At 46.2% G+C, this 16,722-nt stretch overlaps 1 protein-coding gene across 1 annotated transcript; it reads right to left on the reverse strand.

Moving 5' to 3' along the window:
• Positions 1-4,090: 4,090 nt before the first annotated feature.
• Positions 4,091-7,800, reverse strand: LOC124674944 (ferredoxin--NADP reductase, embryo isozyme, chloroplastic-like). Its single transcript, XM_047210996.1, has 6 exons — positions 7,762-7,800; positions 7,615-7,665; positions 6,460-6,780; positions 5,754-5,973; positions 4,639-4,879; positions 4,091-4,433 (listed from the first exon to the last, which is right to left on the reverse strand). The coding sequence occupies exons 1-6, from the start codon at positions 7,783-7,785 to the stop codon at positions 4,175-4,177; spliced, it is 1,116 nt and encodes a 371-aa protein (XP_047066952.1). The 5' UTR covers positions 7,786-7,800; the 3' UTR covers positions 4,091-4,174.
• Positions 7,801-16,722: the final 8,922 nt, after the last annotated feature.

Raw genomic sequence — 16,722 nt, forward strand, 5'->3', positions numbered from 1 at the left:
GTATTGATTCCCCACGCGGAGACGCCTCGGATACCGCCGCCATAATTAAATGCTCACACCGACCATGTGTCCTCCTATTTAGCCCCCTCTCCGCTTATCTCTGCCGCACTTGCCTCCCCACCACTACCGCACTCCCCTCCACACTATAAACAATGTCGCGCCGGCTCACCACCACCTACTCGATGCTTGGGCCGAACGATGGCACACCGGCGGCGGCGCCGCAGCCACCGCCGCAGCCCGAGCCCATGGCCTCGCCGCAACCCGTGGCCCCGTTGCAGCCCGATGACGAGTTTGAGCTGTCGGACTTCAACTTGAACGAGTTTTCCGACGACTTCGAGTTCAACGAGTGTGGAATGACACGTTCATAACAGGCGGGGATGCTGAGCTTGCGGAGGAGAAGGCGGAGTGGGGCGTTGAGGAGCAGTTCGGGGCGACCGGAGGCGGAGGCGATATCGGCCTCCTTCAACTTGCGGCGTGGGGATCCGGGAGCAAGTCCGTGAGGAAACCAACGCCGCCATCTTCAAGCGCATCGTCGAGATCTTGTGTGAGATGGTCGCCTCCTCATGCCGGTTGAGCGGCGGAGGCTGCTTGAGCTCAACGCTCAACGCCGAGGCTAGGTGGCCGCCTACGAGGAAGCGAGGCTCGCCTAGAGCGAGGAATATCTCCAGTGGCGGGCAGCACTAAACACCCAGTGTGACCGACAAGCTCTGGCGATGCCTGCGGTAATGCTGCACCGCCAGCTGCATGAAGCAAGAGTGGAGAGGCGAACGCGGGAGTAAGCGGCGGCAAGGGGAAGAACGATGACGAGGGTTTATTTTAAATTTCATTCAAACTTTTGTAAATAAACCTAAATTTGTGTAATTTTTTTTAATTTCACTAAATTTATTTCTTTAAAATAATTTAAGGATTTTCTTATTTGATCGCCGCTGTGGAGCCCCTCTCTAAATGGAGCAGGTGATGGTGTGGCAGTCCCTCTCCAAATAAAGGGAGCAGGTGCCCACACCATGGGCCGACGCAGAGGGTGGACCTTGGTGGGCCGTGGCCCACCCTAAATTCTGGGAAGCAGGAGCAGACTGAAGGTACGCTTCTCAGTGTTAAGCAAAAACTGAGCCTTTTCCTATTTGTTTGTGTCCATTATTTTTGTTATAGTCCGGTATCAATTGCTCTAAAAACTAGAAATTTAACAAAGCAAAACATAAGGTACTGGCATGCACACAGTAGCATGAGACAGGGCAAATATTTTGATTAACGGCAGAGATCACTAGTTCATATGAGCTAATGGCCAAATGGTTTATTTTTAACACACGAATTTGGTATGATAGAATCGATAATACTAATCTGAAAATACCGAAGATTAACTACATACGAGCGGGGCGTTTGTGCGGCGGTGGCGGCGACCTCTGGTCCGGTTGAAACAACAGCCGCCGGTCGAGGGGGTAGCGGCAGTGTCCATGGACGGCGTTTCCTGGACATGCGGCCGTGTCTATTACAAGCAGGGGGGGCGACGGTGACGCTTGCGATGGCGATCTAGAGGGGTGGGAGTCGGCTCGGGTGTGAGTGGGAGGTGAGGAAAGTGGTGCGTCTGGCTGCCAGGCGGAGCCCACGCGCGGTTTCTGACGTGTCGCGAGGCGCCGACGCGCCTGATCCGCGCCCTTCGCTAAGGGATTGGCACGGGGTTGCTGGGCTTCTATTGGACTAGAAAACGCGCCGACACTTTTTGAGACGCGCCGTGTGAGTTCATTTTAACCGCCGACCCCTAAAAAACATTCGGGATCGCTATGGGACACCTCGGTGGAAATGCTGTAAGAGCATCTCCACTGGCCACCTCGCCGGCAGGCAGTGTCCTGGACGCAGGAAAATGCTGAAGGACGGGCGCATCAAATTTCTTTTGCACTAATCCTTATGCAATCAAAATTTGCTAAAGGTGACGTTTTTCGAGGTATCTCTCTGAACATTATCTTGATCATTTCGTCGTGTTAAAATAGGAATCCTTTCCGATGACGCGACTCATGCACCGAAGTAATTTCGACGCCGGTTTAGGATGAATAAGGATCTGTTCACGAAGATTATCTTCAGCGTTAGGGAGTACGACGACTATTTCATGATCAAACAAGATTCTACAAGTTTGTGGAGCTTCACCTCAATCCAGAAGTGCACTGCTGCAATGCGATGTCTTGCATACGGAGCTCCTCCAGCAGCCAATGACTACCTGCGGATGGCGGACTCAACATGTTCACAGACTCTCTACAGGTTTTGCCGAGTCATCATAGAGGTGTTTGGTAAAGACTATTTGAGAGCACCAAGGTCAGATGATATAGCTTGGATCCTGGAACAAAATGCAGCACGAGGGTTTCCTATGATGCTCGGAAGCATTAATTGTATGCATTGGAGCTGAAAAAATTGCCCTTTTTTTGGCAAGGGATCTACAAGGGGCATACTGGTGAGTGCAGTGTCATTCTCGAGGTGGTGGCAGGCCATAACCTCTGGATTTGGCATGCTTTTTTTGGCATGGCAGGAACAAACAGTGATATCAACGTGTCTGCGGCGCTCTCCGGTGTTTTCCGAGCTAGGCGAGGGACAAGCTCCTGCCGTGAACTTTGAGGTGAACGGTCACACATACAACAAAGGGTACTATCTAGTTGATGGTATCTACCCGAGGTATGCTACATTTGTGAAGACAATCACGGTTTGATGGACGCTTATTTTGCAACATGCCAGGAAGAAGCTCGTAAGGATTTTGAGCCTGCTTTTGGGGTACTTCAGCAACGTTTGCTCTCACTTGGTCTGAGTCTCAGATGTGGGAGATGATAAACGCTTGTGTGATCATGTATAACATGATCATTTGAGAGCGAGCAAGACGAACATGTGCATGATGATCAACCATTTGATTGTCTAGGGCTTCTTGGTGTGAGGTAAAGCATGTACCCCAACAATTTATCACTTTCCTTCACATGCATCTGGAAATCCAAGATGCAAGTGTTCATGCTCAACTTTAGACCTGGCTGCGCATTTGTGGGCGAGGAGAGGAGCTGGCAACAATGCATGATTTAATTTAAGTTATTGTATAAATAATTTAATTTCTAGTTGTGTTAAACTATATCAAAATATTGTACGTATGAATAATTTCATTTCTATTTTGTTGTAAACTGTATCAAAATATTGTATGAATAATTTATGTAATTGATATGGTGTTTTAAAATATTGTAAAAAAGAAAAGAAAAGTTTTTGGGGCCACCGTATGAGAGGCACCGATGTGGGAAGAAATAGAGGATGCAGTGCTGACGCTTCCATACGGCTACGTCGGCGACTGACTATTTGGGACGCTTCCATACGGCTACGTCGGCGACTGACTATTTGGGACGCTTCCATACAGCTACGTCGGTGACTGACTATTTGGGACGCTTCCATACGGCTATGTCGGCGACTGACTATTTGGGGGCGCCGTTTTATATGCAGTATGTTAGCTTTAGTCAGTGTTAGCCATGGGGCTCCTTCAGCGTCACTTGACTCCGCTTTTTTTTAAAAAAAATACACATCCTGCTCTATAGATAGTCAGAAATTTTTCTTTCTTGAGACTGCTGCAGAATTGCTCTTCTGATATTATTCTTTTTTTTTTTTTGCATCGGTGCATCATAGCGATATGTACAGAGCAAGAAAGCTACACTTGGTAACTTGTGATGCAAAATGGACAGGGGTAGCTAACCGGTAAGATTTTGCAGCCAAACTTGCCCCTTCATTTCATCATTATAGCTTTGCATTTCTCGGGCCGGGCCGGGCCGACCAAAGCCCGATGCAAAAAATCCCGGCACAGGCCTGGCCCGACCGTCAGGCCAAAAAAAGTGGCCCAAGCCCGGCCCATGGAGGAGAAAGTCCGTCGGGCCTCGGGCCTCGGGCCGGGCCGCTTCAGTAAAACGACGGCCCAAGCCCGGCCCGGCCCAAGCATCGGGCCACAAAATCAGGCCCAGGCCCGGCCCAGAGACATGGTCGGGTCAGGCTTGGCCCGAGAATTTCGGGCCGGGCCGGTCGGGCTGCCCATGGCCAGGTATTTTCATCCACTACGCGAAGCAGCAGGTTATGAATGAGCCTATCGTTTACAATGCGGTCAGAACAATTCAATCATCAATTATGTTTTCCATCTCGCGGTGAAAAAAATCAGAATCCATGACACGGTATCCTAGTAAACCTCCACATGCCATTGCTTGTTCTTTTTCAGCTGTGACAGCTTCTGGTCCCAACTCTCACCTCTTTGCTCAGCTACTCTCTTGAGTGTGTCCTGGATCCCAGGCATCATGCCCTTCAAACCACAGAAGTAGATGTGCGCACCACTATCCAGAAGCTTGAAGATTTCATCGCTGTACTCCTCAATCTTGTCCTGCACATACATCTTGCCGCCACTCTTGTTCTGCTGCTCCCGGCTTAGTGCTTTGTCATACCTGCAAGGTTCAGAAACTTGAGTCAGCTCAAACAAGAAGCAGTCAGCCTTTACTCAAGTAAGAGGCATAAATACAATCAGATCTTAGAGCTCTTAATTACAGAAGTAGATACCATGGTTGAATGAACAGAGAACTGGACTGTCACATTCATAACTATATCATTGGGTATATTAAAACAAGATATTGAGCAGTTAAGTCTTTAAACCTGAAATTTTCTGGATACTGTTGAAGGTAGTTTGTGAATTCTTCATCATAGAGAAGGCTGTCAGTGTTGGCAACACCAAGGAAGAGCCAAGCCAGACCACCAAACTTGAAAGCAGGGACATCTTCCATGAACATACGACGTAGGTAGCCACGGAAAGGAGCGACACCAGTGCCAGTTCCAATCATGATATGACTTGCATTTGGGTCATCCTCAGGAAGAAGCATTATTTTTCCTGCGGGGCCTGAGCATGGGGAGAACCATCATGAGATGCTCAACAGCTTAAGTATTACAAAATCTAGTATATACCAATGAGAAATAAACTATGTTAACTTCCTATGCACTTAAAAATGTACATAATAACTGAGAACAAGTACGCAAAACAAAACAAAACAAAGAAGATGAGGCCCTAATATTGGAAGGACATATCTTTTCAGAGTGCCCACCAGCCCACAACCCCACCCTGCCAGATATTATATACTGATACACCTATATGATCTGAAACAACTTGGAAACAAAATTATTTGAGTTAGAAGCTATGACTTGTTTTTTATGCGAGCAGGAACAAAGGAGGATGATCGCCAAAGAGTTCAACTCAAATGGATTCCGCCAAGGCCGGAGGAGATGAAGCTGAATGTCGATGGAGCCTTTATGGACCACGGTGCTGGCATTGGCATGGTCCTACAGGACTCCCAAGGGAGGTTCTCTTCTTGGCGTGTCGCTCGTTGCAGCACTGCAGAGATGCGACGGAAGCGGAACTCCTGGCCGTGGAAGAAGGACTGCGCCTAGTTCTGCATTGGACACAGCTGGGGTTTACGGTGGAGACAGATTGTGCAGAGGCTGTAGAGCTTATCAGGGAAACAACTCCAAACACCTCTGTGTTTGCCTTTAAAGTCAATGTAATTCGTGATTTATTAAGGGAGAGAGAGACTAGAATAGTCAAGATCAGCCGTGTGATCAATACTGCCGGTCATGAGTTGGCTAAACTAGCTAGGGTTCAGGGCCATACTGATTTTTGGCTCAGAAGCTCTAGACTGTAACCTGTGTTCTAATTAATGGAAATCTCTTTCCCCCCGCAAAAAAAAAGGCTTTTTACATGGATGAATGAAACTCCATACCTGTGATCTGAATTTTGTCACCCGGTTTTGAGTCACATAGGAAGTTACTGCAGATACCCTTCTTGGAAGGGTCTTCTTTTCCAGTTACAGGATCATAATAAACAGCACGGCGAACACACAGACTAGCAGTCCTTCCATCAAAAGAATCACCATATCTGGTAGATGCAATAGAATAGAGCCGGACGGTATTTGGGGCCCCAGGTTTCTTAGGGTTCTCTCCCTGGCAGTAAAATGCACAAAAGTCTAAGAGAGCAACAAAGATATGCGATGAAGGAACTTTTTTTTTTGTAAGGAAATCGAACTTTAGTTGCTCTTTAACTAGTCATCAGTCATCACTGGTCAGTGATCAACATGTTTCTTCTGTCTTGACAGAACGTTTTATTAGCAAGGATCTACACCTATTTTAACAGCAACTATCTTATTATCAGCAATCCAAGAATCTTACATACCAGATTTTGTGTCTACAGATTTAAACACCATTCAACATCGTATTATGAATAATCTCTTATCTGTAGCAATGATGGTTCAAATTTATGATCTTTCTTGATGTTGACTTTACTACTATTTATTTTTTTGAAAACAATACATCCAGAAATGCAGACAATAAGTGATCACTAGCGACGAAGGGAACGACAGAAAGTAGTTACATCAACATTAAGAAGGTGATGCAGTAATTTTGAGCAAGCATACAGGGGGAAATACTTACTGGAGGAATGACACCGTAACTTTGTCCTTCCCAGTACGGAACATTGCCACCATGATCAATGACAACATGACATGTTTCACCAGGAGCTTTAGGACCTACAATTCTCTCCACAGAGACAATTGAGGCTGTGTAAGGTCCCTTTGGTTTGTACAAATTGAGGGGTGGCTCCTTTGCATTCTCCAATTCCAGAGGTTTTATTGCAACTTTACTTCTGCTCGCTTGTTGTACGGACATGCAAAGGATCTTCATATGTCTTGATTGCAGGGTTTTGTGTTCCCATGCTAACTTTCGGGGCCATGAACTATTGCGGGAGTTATTACCCTGAACAATAAAAATTTAATGCTATACAAAAATACCATACTCAACAACTATAAGGAAAATCTACAAGTTTGCATGTAAAGTTCAAAAGTCATTCCTAAGTCCTAGAGATGATAGATTCCCTGCCTAGGAATGTTTTGGAAAAGAAAGTAGTGTTTGTGCTGGATGAGTGCATCTTACTAATAATTTTCAAATGGCATACAAGAATGTGCATGTTGCTAGCTCATATAGCACCAATTTCCCAGGCCAAGTCTTATTTATACCTTAACATAACACCTCTCCCATCAGATAAGTGATACCTGATGACTGGCGTCAGGGATATAGTTGTGTAGTATGCATGCAGATGCCAATTTAATCAACCGACGATAAGACGATAAAAGCAAAAAAAGACTAGAAATATGCAGCCGGTCATAGTACATCTTTTACAGGACTGATCCATACTCAGCAGATCATGAGTTATGCCCACCACCCTTCTCCACAAAATACAGTAGTATCATGATGAAATATAATGCTTGTGTGAAAGAATCATGTAATACTAGTCAGGAATCAGCTACTTTCATCCATGTGTCGCACGCACAAACAACATATCTCTGCATAAGATTTAACCCTTACACTTATAGGGATACTGGTAATACACATTTCGCTTCAAGCCTTCAACATTTAAAAATTAGGGGATTCTGTTTCTATCTGGTGGTTTGGAAATTTTGGCTTTCTGAACTGAACTATTAATCTACAGTGACAGTGCAGATCGAACCAGGAGATTCATCAACCAAACAACCCGAAATGGGGCGAAAATTGGCATCAGGGAGAGTCATTAGATCCACAGTAACCACGCACCTTGAGCGAAGAACTCCTCGGGTGGCGACCGATCGGCACCGCGACAGCCACCTACAGCGCAACCACGGAAGCGGGCGAAGCTCAGTGCCATCAGCACAGCGCGAGGAGCGAGGAAGCCGCGCGCGTGTAAGATGAGAGCGTGCGTACCTGGGCTCCGAGGGCGGAAGCCATGGCTGATGGATCGCGTGTAGGCAGGGGTTTGCTAGGGTTTCGATCCGCGGAAGCGACGGGAAGGAAGGAAAGAGACGAAGACGACGAGTGTGGCACTTTGGTGAAGTGTCGAAGAGATTCGAGAAAGACCGGCAACTTTGTTCTGTGAACTATCTTCACTGGCTCGGTTTCTACTGAAACATCGCCACCTGTATTCCTCAGCTTTTTTATCTCTTTTTTTGATAGAGAATTGAGTATCTTTCAAGTTGATACATACTATTTTCTACTGAAGCATTGCCAATACGTAATAGCTGCCTTACAGAATGCCAGTGTTCATGACCACGGCCAGAAAAATAGTTTCGTGGGTGTGGGAACATGTAAGATAAACAAGCGAAAGTTAACTACGGCCGTCCCAAAACTGTTTCTCCAGCTCTCCAAAAATAAATTATTCCTGCCTTTTTTTTTATATAAAGTATGCAATCGCACCTGCTTTGCCACCACAAAAAAATAAACGAAAGAAACCCGCGAAATCTAGTCATGATCATTGCCGGTATTTCAGATCACACACTGTATAATCCAGCAAAACAACAATCTCCGTGACATGGTAATTCACAAGTTCTACCATAACTTCAACAGGAATACATCAAAACACTCACATATGGTACAAAGGGAGTCATAAAGGAGCTGTTCAATTATAACAACCAAATGCATCAAAAGAAAAGGATCATGTATAAGGGTTCTTCCCTATTTATTACAGCTGTTCACAACACCGAAAGCTGAAGGCTTATAATTCAAGCAGGCTGTCTTTTGTTTTCTGAAACGGAAATCACATCATTGTGCAGTTCGGGGTAAGATGGCGTTGTCGTTTGTAGCGAACTGCAGCAGCCAGATCGGTCTACACTCCAGGCAGGGATCAGGACTCCCAGCTGCCAGAGTTGCCAGCAGATGATTCAGACAATGCTGTGTTGAAGGCTCCCCCTGTGTTTTCAGCAAGAAAATACAGTTAGTGCATGGTTGGAACGTTCAATCTTGGCGACATTTGCTTCAGTGGACCAACAACAAATTTGTGACGCCGGATAGCTCAGGACAAGACTTACCCTGAGGCAGTTATCGAACACCGCATCTCTCAACATGATGGGAAGGCAAGTTTTCGGCACCACACGGGGACTGCATTGGAGAGGAGAAGAAAAGAGCATCAGCGCTTTAGAAGATGTGTAGACGTGAAACGGTATCACGATAATGGGAATGACAGCACAAACCTAGGATTATCAGACAGCCTGAGGTAACAACGAATGATTGTGTTCAGCAACCTCACCGAAGGCTGATCAATCAGTGAAACAACCATAACTGCTAAAGCATGCCCATAGCAAAGAAACGTTCAGGAGTGGCACAAATATAGAGCACGCCGACATCATCTAGCAAAACCTTTTGGACAATGTAAGTTGCCACCTGAATACACATTCACTGGCTCAGTCAAAGAAAAAGTAATGGTCATGAAAACTAGCAGAATGAGAGTCCAGCTGAAATGGGGCTTATTGCTAGGATTTACTTCATGTGAATTACTACATGCAGAAGAGATGTTACAAGAAAATAGCAATATTTATGTATATCTGCTACAGAAAGTAGCATAATAATATAGTTACTGAAACTGCAAGTTATGTATTAGCTGTTACTGGATTGGACAGGGTCTTTCTTGCATATTTTACTACACTTGTAATGTATATATGTTTCGCCTTTGGCTACAGAATAGATAAATGATTCTGGCCAAATTGTTTGTGAAGATAACTGGTGGCCTGCTTGGCTAAATTCTAGAACAAACAGCGACTCTTTTTGTCAAAGTAACGTATCTCACTCAAATACACATATAATGGAACCTGGGTACGCGCGCACCCGTTTACGAAAACTTCAAAAAAATACTATGTAAAAGTTTCCAAAAAATATGAAGTAAATTTTTGCACGTAGATATTATGTTGGTACTTACTCATGTGTGTTTTCACGGAAAAATACCATTGTGTGTGACCTACACAAAAATGACAAAATGCAAATTCCTATTCCTGTGAATAGTACAAATTCCTGTTCACTATTCTCATTTGGACATTTTGTCATTTTTATACAGGCCACACACAATGGTATTTTTTCGTGAAAACTCACACGAGTAAGTATCAACATAATATGTACATGCAAAATTTTACTTCACATTTTTTGAAAACTTTTAAATAGCATTTTTTTGAACTTTTCGTAAACGGGTGCGCGCGTACCCAGGTTCCAATCCTCCGGGTCGATATGCCATGGTAGTATAATGTACTTAACAAAATAAGCTTCTCAGAACTCAGATATATGAACTATTGATATGTATAAGTGGATTGCCTAACTCTTTTCATCAGTTAGGATTTTTGGTTGCGTTGGCTAGTGCATGAAGCTTGACATGAACCACATGTACCTGGTAGTAAGGAAACCCCACTTGATGTATCAAGAAGGATTAAACAAGGTATAAAGCATTTCAAAATCAGGACCAAGAAAAAAAAATCAGGACCAAGCAAACCCTCAACTGATGATAGATGAGAACATTATTATGCTCCAGCTGAACTTCAGTTAGACAAGCATGCTAAAGACACATAATTTTTAGTGTGAAACATGCATATTCTTTTATTTGGACAGTTGTACTAAAACTTGAAGCTATATATTATGATCTAAGTTCTGAAGGAGAAGTATATGCGTAAGTACTTGTAAACCAATTAAGTTGTTTTATAATTTTAAAAATATATTAACCTATTTTCCGCCTAGTCTTAGGCTTGTAAGTTGTAACTACATTCATTCTATCAAGGTGCAAGCTTTGTTTTTTCAATGAGGGGAAATTCTAAATATATCATGATAGTGAATCCAACTAGCTCCTAACCCCAGGTTAGGAAAGGATGATAGCCATTTGTCTACTCGTGGACTACCCAAATGTTCGATTCATCGCGGCCTCAAAGATATTTTAATGAAAATATGAGAATAATATTGAGGCACTCAAATCTCAAATACCTAGAGAAAACTTGACTGATCTGGACCCTCCCGGGAAGCTGCGACGCTCATCGCTCCGGAGAGGAGGAAAAGCATCAGTGGGATCAATGTGCCGAACCTCCTCCTCCCTGCCCACTTCTCACACCATAGCCTCTCCACATACCCGCCCGCTGCCGCTCGAGGCTCGACGGCGCCGCAGCCAACAGAGGGAGGCCTCATCAGCAGGGCAGCAGGCCAGCCGCCGCCGCCGTGAGAGGCGGCGTCACTCGCCACACTGCCGCTCTGTAACTATGGAGATTTATTTATTTATTTTGAGGGTGCTGTTACTGCTGTAAGAGCATGTCTAACAGGCCCCGTATAACCCGCCCACCCCGTAAAATTCCGGCGACATACGGGGCAGGCGCGGTTCGGGCCGTCTAGCAGGCCCCGTATTCGGGCCGTCCCGTTTCGGCGGAATACGGGGCCCAGGAAATCGGCCCCTTCGCCCCGTACATATAGTGGGCGCAGGTGCGAGTGAGGGGTTAACCCTCGCTCGCAACCCTAGCTCCGCCGCGCGCCGCCGCCTCCTCCTCCTGCTCCGGCGAGCAATTAGCCGCTCCCCGCGCCGCATTCCACCCCCAAGCTAGGATGGACTCCCGCCGCCGCGATGAGGGCATCGCCGGCGAGCGGATCGAAGCGATCCCGCTCGCCGGACACCGTAGAGGAAGCGTGGCGGCGGCAATGCAAGAGATCCGCCGCCGGCAGCCGTGGCGCGGCCGGCAAGTACAACGGCGCCGCGTCCGTCCCGGAAAAGCTAATCGACTTCGCGCGGGCGGCGCCGGTTCATCGAGGATCCGCCGATGAAGCCGATGAGCGGGCTCAAGTTCGACGAGTGGCGCGCCGGACCAGGAGCGCCGCCGGCTGGGCGAAAGAGGCTTGGAGCAGCGGGAGCACCGGCGCTAGAAGAGCTCCGCTCGCCGGCGATGACGAGGAGGCCCGGACTTGTTGAAGGAGCTACGGCGGTTCACGAAGGACGACGCCAAGAGGAAGAGGGCAATCGAGGAAGAGGTGGCGGCGGCCATCGCCGCCGCGAAGGAGGCGGAGTTGCGGGAGGCGGAGGCGGAGGCGGACTCGTACCTAGTCGACCTCCCGAGTAGGATCGCGCATTCCGGATGTAGAATCAATGAAATCCGTAGTATGATCAATGAAATCCGTAGTATGATTCATTGAAATCGAACTTCCCGGGGTTTTTATTTTTGAAAATACGGGGCGAAATACGGGTTCTGCTAGACGGAATGCCTCTTTCGTTGCCAACTTTTGGATACGGGGCGAAAAAGCAGCCAGATACGGGGCAGAAATATAAGGGGTCTGCTAGACATGCTCTAACCATGGCGATGGACAGGAGGACAGGAGATAGCACGGACCACGGAGTATCCTGAACTTCGAGATCATGGGCCTTAATCCTATTACATTTAGGCCCCACTAGTTCTAGTAATAGGCTTCATACTACATCGTGCCAGCCTAACTCCCACATATATTGGGCCGGCCGCACGCTTTTTTTTTTTTCTGAACAGTTGCCGCACGCATGTATAGAGCAAGTGTTTTTTACGCTCTGAACCGAAATCCCAAAATTTCTGAAGAAACTGGAATCCGAAATGTTATTATTTTGCATACACGGCTATCATTTGCTCAATGCTCATGATGCTGAGTTGGACACCATTATTATTGTGCTTATTTGTTGTTCGCTTTGCTCTTTTTGTCTTTTTAGCATGCTACCTAACAATATATATACAGAAATAAAGATATTCTCAGAGCAAGTTGCAACATACTACGCAAATGCTCTTGTGGTACCATGTCGTGAGCTGGCCACCTACAAAGCACACAAAAAGAAAGAACCAATAAGCCAACAAGGTTGCGACTACTCTTAGAAAATCATATAGAGTTCTAATCCACCGTACCAGAGTATAACAAATCCTAGTAATAACCTTGTTAATTTGGTGGTCGCTGCAACGTCTAGCTCACATGCATGGGTCCTCCATCCAGAAAAACAATCTAATCTCTCCCTTATTAGAAGTGACTAATGATGTGTTGCGTTGATGCCTTGATGCTCACTAGTATCCCACCACCTTCGCGGTCTCCTTTGCAATTTCTTTTATTTCTTTTTTGATGAAATAGGATACGATCAAATGATTCCTCTATCTCTTTCTCTCCCTCAAACACACACCATACCCTCCCTCTCAAGTCTCAAAGGGAAATCTTTGTATATGAGTAGACCTTTTTGACTTAAACCTCCTTTCTCTTTGATTTGCCATTCCCCTTTATCTTTATGCTAGATGGGACATGTATGTATTTTCTGTAATCTTCTTGGCCGATCATCATCTATTCACCGGATTCATGCGCTTAATGATTTAATTTATTTGCATACACAAGTACTTATGTATGTAATTCTTAATAATAATCATTGTTGAGTACAACACTTCTGGCATCACACATGGACTTGCACAATTCAACAAGATATATATATAGGTTTTGGCAAGGCAATGCTCCTGCCACTTTCTTGGATTATTTTTTCCACCAACTTGAAGCAATAGCTAGAAGAGGCTCTTTTCATAAGCGTCGGCTGGTGTCCTGGTTGTTGGAAACTCTCTATCGTAGGTGAAAACAAGGATCGGCACACACTTGGTGGACGAGCATCGATTTATCCATACTTAACCCTCACTAAATATACAAAGAAGCAATAATGGCACGCGCAAGAGAATGATACATGCACAAGTACAACCTCTGTTTGGAAATAAGTGGCTTAACTTGACGTACGTAGTTCAGTTTGAACAGAGAGAGTATTTTGCAGGAATCTTGTAGGTTTTTCAACAATAATGATTGTTCATTGTTCGTATACAGACCCCCAACTCTCCTAGAGATGAACTAATGATGATTTTGCTTATACGTGACATTTTGTGTGCAAAAGCAATTCTAATGAATGCATGCATTTTTCGATAAAGAGAATATATTAATATCAGAAGATACCATGTTCTAATAACATTACGGATGCACACAACAACAAAAAAAGAAAAATGAAACTAAGAAATAAAATTTCCGCTACAGTATCCTAGCCCTAGCAACAGTAATACATCCACCACCAAGACAACACCTGAAATTCAAACTTTTCAAAAGTAACGCCTCCAAGAAGGAAACAGTGACCAGCGCCGTCGTCGCCTAATCAAAGATCTTAGGTTTTCTCCCTCAAGATAGTCTCCCTCTCAAAACAATGCCTTCAACAGGGACATTGTCAGGCACAACCAGTTAAGGCCAGACATTGGGTTTTCACCCTGAAAGGTAAGACTCCGAACTTCACATGTACTTCCGCCCCCACTTTCTACCACTGTTGCGAAGTCCCGAACACCTAGCAAGCCCCTCAACAGCGCAAAGACTTGAACCTCCACTAGCTAGTCCTCCAAATCCGGCCTTCATAATATTCTCTTCTTCTGACTTCACCATGGATCAGTTGTCACTTGGTGTCAACACAGAAAAGAGCTTCGCGCAGCACCCTCCAAAACCAAACGGTCGGAATAAAAGCATGGGCGTGCACGATCGAATACCACCGATTCAGCAAACTCCAGGCAATAGAAGCATTGTTACATTCGCCGGCGGCGCCTTCCGGAACTCAACACTCTGGCCAGATCATGAAGGGCAGGCCTCCAGCAGGTCTTCATATTCGCCCAAGAGAGACCCTAGGACCGCCGCCTTTATTCATGTTGGGCCCCCACTCCGGCGACCATCCCAGGCTGGCCATGTTTGCCGCCGGAGACACCAAGCAGATCGCGTAGTCCGAAGACACCGCACACGCCTGGGCACCGCCGCAGCCGAAAGCCAGCCCTCCACAGCCGGCCGCCGAGAGGAGAGGAGAAGGGGACCTAGGGTTTCCCCTTGCAGCCCGCCCCCACCCCTCCCTGCGCCACCGGCAGTGCACTCCACCACTTCGTCGTACATCATGGCGTCCCCGAGCCAAGCCAGGCGCCGCCATCGAGGTCCCCGATGAAAGGGCCGCGCTTCGGCCCGAGGAAGACGACCCACGCCCGACCTCCTCTCGCGAGATGATGAAGAAACCCTGCTGCAGCCGGCGCTGGCCGGCCTTTGCCAGACCGCACCCCTAGCGGCGGCGAGGGAGGGGAGAGGGAGAGGGGGAAGGCGGCGACGGCGGGGTAGAGTTCCCCCCGGCCACCACGCGGGGGCGGCCCGGGAGGAGGACGGGAGGGTTTCGTGATGAGCTGATGCGTCGCAGGATATGGTTTCGTGATGGACAAGACATCACTGGCAGTATATATACGAAATCCCCCCGTAAACAGATCATTCGGTTATGGAGTTGCACGATTAGCTTAAACTAGATGCTTGATGAGACGTCGTTGTGAGAAATAAAATGAAAGACCCATCGCAAAAAAAAAAAGTGGAAGAAGAAACGTCGTTATCAACACAAACTTATTTTACTCCAAGTCTTCAACGATCAAGCGTACGTGTACACCCGTGTCGGTGCACAGGTTTTTTTTCGCACCACCCTGTATACCTATACCTACTATGGCTAGAGATAACTGCCAACGATTATCTAACGTCTGGCTCCGTACCCGTACGTGACCCACGTGTAAGTGTCATGAGCCCAGACTCGCACAAGTGATCGGTCGATGGACCGATGCTGCTATGAGTGTGATCGATCGGGCGGTCGACGGCACGTCGCTGGCTTGCAACCCTTGGACAGGTCACGTCTACACCTACCAGCCCAATTTGTAATAAACAAACCGATCACTCGTATAAACTGCTAAATGCAAGTTGGTGTCTTACAAGATGCAGCCTCCAAAAATTTCGGTTGGCACGCACTTTAAAGTGTTAGGGACTCCTAGTAGAAAAAAAAAACTAACTAGTTGCCCAGATCTATCTAGAGTAATGCAGTAATGAAGTTTCGGCGACATACCCTCGTAAACCTAAAACGGTTAACGTTCCGCTAGAACATAGATGATGTAGTCGTACTGGTCGCTAACCTCAGGTTCGAATTGAAGTCCTCCTGGTACGACGTCAAGTGCAGGACCTCGTAGTTTTGTACACATATGGTGCTCAGCAACGCTCCTTTTTCCGTTCCAGTGAAGGTGTGGAAGTAGATCTTCTGGATTCGTATCCCGAAAGCGCTCCCGCGTACCGGGTGGAGTGGACTCCCTCTGTGCGCAACTCTTCGACGAACTGCGTGCGGGAGAGAGACCTAGAGAGAGAGAGAGAGGGGAGAGAGGCTCCCAAAGGGGGCTCTCCTTTTTCCCAAGGGGAGTTGTGTGTTCCTCCTCCTCCCGAACGTCGAGTCCTATTCCCTTTGTTACTTTGATACCAGACTTGTCCGAGATATGATCACCATTATCATCATAACTAGTTAGATCTCGTTACCGATAAGGCTATTCAACTCGTTTCCATGTGATTCCATCCTCATGACCTAATCATGTGTTGCAACTTAGATGTAATCTCACCGAGTGGATCCAAAGTATCTTCTATCACGCATATGAACGCTATTGACACATACGCCTCAACCTATCCCTTTGGAATACCTGAGACACACCTTTATGATCACCCTGTTACGGTGTGGCGGTTGATGATGTTTAAATAGTCACCGATGATGACAGTGATTAGATATGGCCCACATTCTAAGGATTAGGTTACAATATTTCTGTTAGTATCGCAATGCCAAACTTTGTGATTGTATCACACTGCAATACATATGTTGGAAATGTTCATCATATCATTCACCCAATGATATAATCTCATTGCCAATTGACTTATATGTCCATGATCAGGAAAGCTCGATCATCTGTTGGCCACAATGAGCTAGCTCGCATAAAGCTTACAAGGGACACTGGTTTATTTACATACCACACGTGTAAAATGTTTTCGATTGATATAGTTATAGCATGGCACAAAAACTTATTATGAACAACTGATATATAATAA

This window comes from Lolium rigidum, chromosome 7 (assembly GCF_022539505.1).
Source record: "Lolium rigidum isolate FL_2022 chromosome 7, APGP_CSIRO_Lrig_0.1, whole genome shotgun sequence".
NCBI lineage: Eukaryota > Viridiplantae > Streptophyta > Magnoliopsida > Poales > Poaceae > Lolium > Lolium rigidum.